Source organism: Epinephelus fuscoguttatus, linkage group LG20, assembly GCF_011397635.1.
Source record: "Epinephelus fuscoguttatus linkage group LG20, E.fuscoguttatus.final_Chr_v1".
In the NCBI taxonomy this organism is placed as follows: domain Eukaryota; kingdom Metazoa; phylum Chordata; class Actinopteri; order Perciformes; family Serranidae; genus Epinephelus; species Epinephelus fuscoguttatus.
In genome coordinates, this window is record NC_064771.1 from 16,305,611 (window position 1) to 16,312,603 (window position 6,993).

The following is a 6,993-nucleotide window of genomic DNA, read 5'->3' on the forward strand; positions in this document are numbered from 1 at the left end:
AAAGTATGTCAGGTTAAGGTGAGGCAGGAAGGAAACTACTCCCTCAGACAGTGATGTTTTCTTTATCTACTCGAGGCTTACTGAGCATAAACTTACACACATTTACTTGTGAGAGCACAGCACACTCATTTCTATAGTATTTCTTACAGGGCTCCTCCACTGAAGCATTTGGTGGTTACATCACTCACTTAAAAACTCTTAGATGCTGGCAGGTTTTGAAGGCGCAAAGAGCATTTCTGCAGTCACGCTCTCCACCGAAACCCGCTTCCATCACTTGCTGTGCGCTGCCGCCCATCTGCACCATTATCTGCCTGGGAAAGTTGAAGCATAACAAAACTGCAGCCAGGGTAAACAACATGTGAACAGCAGTATACGAGGACATCATGTAGAGGTAATGTGAAGATTTGTTTGTCTTATCGAGCAGGGATTGTGCAGGGTGAAAATGAATCTGCCCTCCCCTCCTGCTCTGACTGTAGGTAGACTTGAAGTTCAGTTTGTAACTTGGTGTGTGTGTAAGTCTGGCAGCTCTTATTTGCAGAACACACACAGGTGGCCTGATACATGATGTTCAAGGCTATAAAGATTTGTGTTAAGGCAGTTGCCGCTTGTAGCTTATGAAACACTGTTTTGACTCATAGACTCGGTGAACAGTTTGCACACGTCTTTGTGTTTCCTTCACATCTATCAGTCCTTGAGCGGCTCAAGTGCCCCTGCAAGACTGTGCAGACTGTGCAAGACTGTGCACACACTGCACAGTCTTGCAGGGGCTCAAGTGCCCCTGCAAGACTGTGCAGAGTGTGTGAGTGGGATACACACTTTACTTAAAAGTGTTTCAAACCAGTCAGCTAAGAGGATCAAATACCAGACTGTTGAGGTGACTAACCTATGTAGATCTCTATCTCTAGCTCTCCAGATCATCCATTAACATTTGAGAATTAAAGAGTAGAGTGAAATATCTAATCCCCCTGCACAGTTTTGTTTATTGAAATTTTTAGAGCCAGATACAGTAAGTCAGTAGATAATTGTTTCAGTGACTATCCAGACTAGTCAATACATAAGTTAATACCTCTATACATGGAGAGATAGAGATAGAGATAGTAATGGTGATTATAAAAATTAATTCAAAAATTATTGTTATAATAATAATAATAATGATAATATAAAATAATAATAATAAATACAAAACCAATATAAATAAAATAATTACAAATAAATAAAAATAAGAATAATAAAGAGAAAATAAATAAATAAAGTAGAGATGGTGATAGTGTAACAAAAATCTAGATAAAAAATAATTCCAAAATAAAAATACAATTTTAAAAAACTTCGAAAACTCACATAGTCTGGGCACTCAGAGATAATCAGAGATAATGTATGAATATATATTTGTGTGCATAACCCATTTATACAACATAAACAATGTAATAGACATATCAAACAGGCCCAGTGCATGTCAGAGTACCACACGGTTAAAGATGAGACCAAGAAGTCAGTATTCCGTGATATTTGGGGAACTGTACATTGTCTGCTACCATGAAGAAAGACTGCCATGTTTCATAGAGAAATATTATTAATTGTATGCATCTAAAAATAAAACAGTCTTCTTGACTATAAACATACTATAAGCAATTTTAGGAGAATTTCTCATCTGTCTCGTCAGCAGATCAATGAATAAATGAATTTAACAACAAAATAACATCTGATATCTTTGTCCAGAAAATCCCTTAGGTTAATATATTACATTAACTTTCATATTTAATACATTTTTTAAAATGTGTAATTCTATTTTATTTAATTTTTATTCTGTTTTGTTTTATTTATTGATTTTTTCTATTTTTTTATTTGCATTATAGTTGTTTGGACTTCACATCAAATGGACTCAAATGCTCACCACTTCCTGTAGACTATTAAATTAAAGCAGTACATTTATGTGTCAGCAGGGAGCCCTGTTGCACTCATGTCAGAGCTTTTCTCTGCTGAACACCTTCATGCTGCAGCTGGTTGTGACCTCTGCAAAAACATTTAAGCCCGTGTTTGGTTTGCTATTTTTATATAAGATAGAAATATTTTTCCACCTTACAACATTTATTATATTTTAAAAGACCCACATACGAATTGATTTCAGGGTTAGGAGTTCAAACGTCTGTTCAAACTCCAAATTCAAGGTCAAAGGGAAAACCTCTGAATTTAATTATTTATTTGTAAGGCTGCTTTGTGTTTGTGAGCACAGCATGTGTGTGCTTGTGTGGAAGAGTACCTACAGGTGTCCCCTTGGAATTATTCGGTGTCTGGAGGGTTTCTGTTGTCTTGGATGCAGTTTTACTTCAGTCAGCCAGAGAGGCAGAGAGGACAGGACCGACGCCCGGCAGAGAGAAACACAATATCCTCGCTTCAACCTCAGGTAAACACAAATGATGAGAATGATTTTAAAATGTTAAAACCTGCCTTTCCATATCAGTGAATGTGTTTGTGTAGGACAGGAAGTTTTCAAACACTCTCAGAGGCCTTTTTTAGAGCAGGACTAGGTGGGGACTTTATAACTGTGTAGATGATTATTAGGAAAAAACGACTGCTGTATTCTGACTATTATTGATTTACATGGCTACTTATGGTGAGCATTAAACTCCCTAACCAGCCCTGTAAGCAGCCATGAGACTACACTTTTAAAACAACTAGAAAACCATCAGATAAAAATGATATTTTTGCTTCATTTTCTATAGTTTTCCAAGTATCTTTAATTTCATTCGCAGGCGTACCAGTGGACACATGGCGGGCCTGGCAGCTCTCTGCCTGCTGCTGGTGTTTCCACTGAGCAGCTCCCAGAGCACCCTGCAGTCTGAGCAAAAGATCAATGCCCATCAGGCCCCAGCTGCGCCTCCCTCTCCTCCACACATACGGGACCTGCTCAGAAAAGAGGAAACCACTCATTTAAATGCAAAACGGACGTGTGAGTTTAGTTCAAAGAAATGTTGTTCAGTAGAGCTGCAAATGTCCACCCTGTACATTGTGACCGGGACACGTCATCCTAAAACCAAAACATATTTTTCCTATTACTTGTGGGGCTGTTTAACAGTCTAGATTGTTTTGGTGTGAGTTGCAGAGTGTTGGAGATATCGGCCGTAATAACAAAGATGTTCCACATTCCACATTTTGTGCCTCCGCAGATGCCCATGTAGACAAAGATAACGCCAAAGTGGGTCTGTTCATTGCTGCGGCCATGGGAACCTTCGCCCTGATGGCTGCAGTGTACTGCATCTACAACAAGTTCTACACCAAACACCAGTACCTGCATACCCAGCTTCACGATGACTCTGGTACAGTAATAGATTTTATTCTCTTTAAGTCGTACACTTTAGGAAACTGCAGCCCTTTGGTACCAAATTGCATTGCCTGCAGGGACTGTCAGAAACTTGCATGGTTGTAAAAATACACACATCTTATCTGGCTTCACTACAAAGCGGCACAAGAACAGAGAAAACTAAAATAAAACCGAGGACTAGGAGTAAAGATACTTCTCTCACAGAGTGATAAAAGGAAGTGAAAGACTGAAATACAAACAGTCGACAGAGAGAGAGACTTCCAGAGAAAACTGGACTCGTCAACATCTGATCTTTTTCCTATCTTGTCTCTCGGGGATCATTTGTTGTAATGCAACACAGCCGACCGGGTTATTAAACATGAGGCGTGCTGTGTTGTGCTTATTGCCGTTGTGCAAAATGACTTCTTGGAACTGAAGCACTTCCTGCTTGCTGCCATTTGGAAGCACTAAGAAATGATGTTGCATGATGCAGCTTCAATAGTAGAGTGACCAAGTGTAAGTTTATTAAGGCCTTATAAGAAAAGAAAATTAAACTATTGATTTGGTGCCTATAGTGTGTGGCTTTATTAGTAAACCTCAAAAAATATAAAAAATCTATCTAAAAAAATATTTACAGGAAATAACCACATATTTTACATGCGGTTCTTCATCTATCTGTCTGCAGATTCAACCACAGATAACATGGACCCTCCCCCTGTGTTTTACCACGCATCTGCTGGCCCCAGTGCAGTAGATGTGCGGAGGGCCGGTTACGGCTCAGTCTCAGCCACTCCATCCATCATCTCTGTGCCACCCAGCCTGTCCCCTCCTCCCTCTGCCATGCCCTTCCCTCCCGTCTTCCTCTCCTCTCAGTCTCTGAGAACTATATCAGCCAGGGACCTGGAGAAAAGCTGCATCTGATGTTGAATGCTTAGTCCTCAGTATGAAAGCAGAAGTAGTAGTTTCTTAATTGCTCATTTTGTTTTTCAATACCGCAACACACATCCGACTTAGTTGTAATTTTGCAGGCAAATGGCTTTGCACAAGCATTCGGTTTTTTTAACAATAGGAAACTGCAGAAGACGAGACAGTTAGCAACAGTTGGTTGTGAAATATACCGAAGAATTGTGCTGTGATGAAGTAACTCATCCATCTGCCGCAACTGCCAAATCTGCCCCAAATATGTATCTATGTATCAATATCTTTCCTGCACCTTATCTCACACCAGCCATCCTCTCAGTAGTTGTCCAGTGTGGTACCGGAAAAAATAAACTGTCCAGAGATAAAAGAAATGTTGTCTTGGTCATTTCTACTTTTTATACTCATTAATTACAGTCCCCTAGTTACACACAAAATCAGACTGAAATACAGTAATTTGTTACTGTTTGTTACTGTATTATTAATGATGGCTTCATGATATTTAAGCGTCCTAATAAGCCATGACAATTAGCCAGCATGCACATTACTAAGACCTTGAAACTCAGACAGCTAAATGGAATTAAGCCATCATTAATTTTAGTGGTGGAATGTTACAAAGTAGATTAACTCAAGTACTGTAATTAAAGGGATAGTGCACCCAAAAATGAAAATCCAGCCATTATCTACTCACCCAAGTGAGCCGAGGGAGCCTCAGGTGAAGTTTTAGAGTCCTCACATCACTTGCAGAGATCCCAGGGGAGACAGTGAGGCTAAAAACAGAGTTCAAATGACGTTTTTCCAAACAACTTTTTATGTCGGGGCGTCAGGACACTTGGATCACTACGGATGAGCAGTATGGAGATATTTTGTGGTTTCAATGATGTGTTTTTGGACGTTTGAATCTGGGGCGCTGTAAGCCTCCCTTAGGTGGAGTTGTGTTGCTACCCCCTCTCCCCTGGGATCTCCGCAAGTGTTGTGAGGAATCTGAAACTTCACCAGAGCGTCCCTCGGCATATGGGTGAGTAGATAATGGCTGAATTTTCATTTTTGGGTGCACTATCCCTTTAAGTATAAACTTGAGGAACTTGTACTTTAAGTCTTTACATTTTATGCTTCTCAGAAGTAAATATTGTACTTTTTACTGCATTACATATTTCTGACAGCGGTACTTTTCATACCTGTCTCATCGACTGAAAACCATTTATCTCCAAAAGCGTTGATTTTGAATGTTTATGATAAACTTAAGGATCAAGTGTCCCTTAATGTGTTGAGAAAATTCTCCTACTTCTTACGCTAAATAAATTAAAAATCCTCTTGGATCAGCGGGAACATGCATCGTCACAAAGTAAAAAGCTGTTTTTCTGACCCCATGGAAAGTTGACTTTTTGGATACATGGTTCTCACATATGATGATCATATATAATATGATGCTGTAAATTAAATTACCCAACAGTCTATAAAGGAGTTAAAATGAGCACATCTTTAAACATCTACAGCAGTAAAATGCAACATACACAATCATGCAGCTGTAATATTACTCCAAAAACAACATACAGTATATAATAGTATGAGAGTGAATATTTTACTGATCATAGTCTGCATACTTTTACTTTAATAAGGTTTTGAATGCAGGACTCCTACTTGTGGTGGAGCATTTTCACAGTGTGGTATTAGTACTTTTACTTCAGTGAAGGATCAGAATACTTTCACCACTGTTAATTACAATGTTTTCTACTGTAACACATTAAGATGTCATCAGTGAAAAGGGCTATTGCCTGTTTCTTTTATGGATCTTTATTTTAGACTCAGCTACGCTATAGGACAGGGGTGTCAGACTCATTTTGGTTCCTGGGCCACATACAGTCCGATTTGATCACAGGTGGGCCTAACCAGTTAAACCATTGCATAATTCCCTATAAATAACAAACACCTCCAATTTTTTTCCTTCTTTTGTTTAAAGAAGTGCATTTTAAAAACGCTTATCCATTTACAAAACAGATGACAGACAAGCTGTGATATCTTCAGAGGAATCTCAATTTTTCCACAGTCAGTCTGTCTACCACTTATTGTCATTACGTGTTTCTATACATATACACTCCTGTGTTGTAATCCTAACATCACCACACCAAACTTAACTTACAAACTTACATAAAGAAAGCTACTCACTGTTTAAGTTGCTCCCGAAACCTGGCACCTCTTAGCCTTCACAAGTGCATCACTATGGGTGTGCAAGGTGATCCAGTGGGCAGCACTGGACCCTTTGGCGGGCTGGTTCTGGCCCCCTGGCCTATGCTTGACACCCCTGCTGTAGATATAAGATATCAGAATAAAAAAATATGTACACCACTTTCCATGCAATGATTTTTAAAAAAAGGAAAGTACCTCAGTCATGCATACATTGTGAATACATTGGTAGATGGCAAGTTGTTGGAAGATGGGGAGAGACACCATTTTAACTTTAGTGCAGTATTTTTCTTTTAAAGTCTATGTTCTTGATAGATGGCACATAAGTGCTATACAGTATTAAAGCTGCCACTGAACTACATGTCAGTGTATGTGAAAGGAACACAAGTGGCTAACATTTGCTTCACTCTAATTTCTGCAAAGATGACCACAGAAAATAGCTTTTTTATATTCTAATTATTATTTATTTAGCTTGGTCACATCACTGTTAAAAATTAAAGGTATACAGCAGTTCTCGTGCCCATATGAAAGGGGTTGCAGTGTTATGGCAGCTCCACCACTGTTGGTACGACGCACAGGGCGCACAGCTGAGA

At 39.1% G+C, this 6,993-nt stretch overlaps 1 protein-coding gene across 3 annotated transcripts; it reads left to right on the forward strand.

The window, feature by feature from the left end:
* Positions 1 to 66: 66 nt before the first annotated feature.
* On the forward strand, positions 67 to 4,570 carry LOC125880717 (uncharacterized). Of its 3 annotated transcripts, none has more exons than XM_049563428.1 (5): positions 67 to 391; positions 2,207 to 2,401; positions 2,751 to 2,947; positions 3,165 to 3,314; positions 3,984 to 4,570. In XM_049563428.1, exons 2-5 carry the CDS (start codon positions 2,232 to 2,234, stop codon positions 4,217 to 4,219), a joined length of 753 nt encoding a protein of 250 aa, XP_049419385.1. In that variant the 5' UTR covers positions 67 to 391; positions 2,207 to 2,231; the 3' UTR covers positions 4,220 to 4,570. The 3 variants fall into 3 exon arrangements, with proteins under 3 accessions (XP_049419385.1, XP_049419384.1, XP_049419386.1); XM_049563427.1 differs by having other exon boundaries at positions 2,231 to 2,401; XM_049563429.1 differs by having other exon boundaries at positions 2,253 to 2,401.
* The last annotated feature ends 2,423 nt before the right edge of the window (positions 4,571 to 6,993 follow it).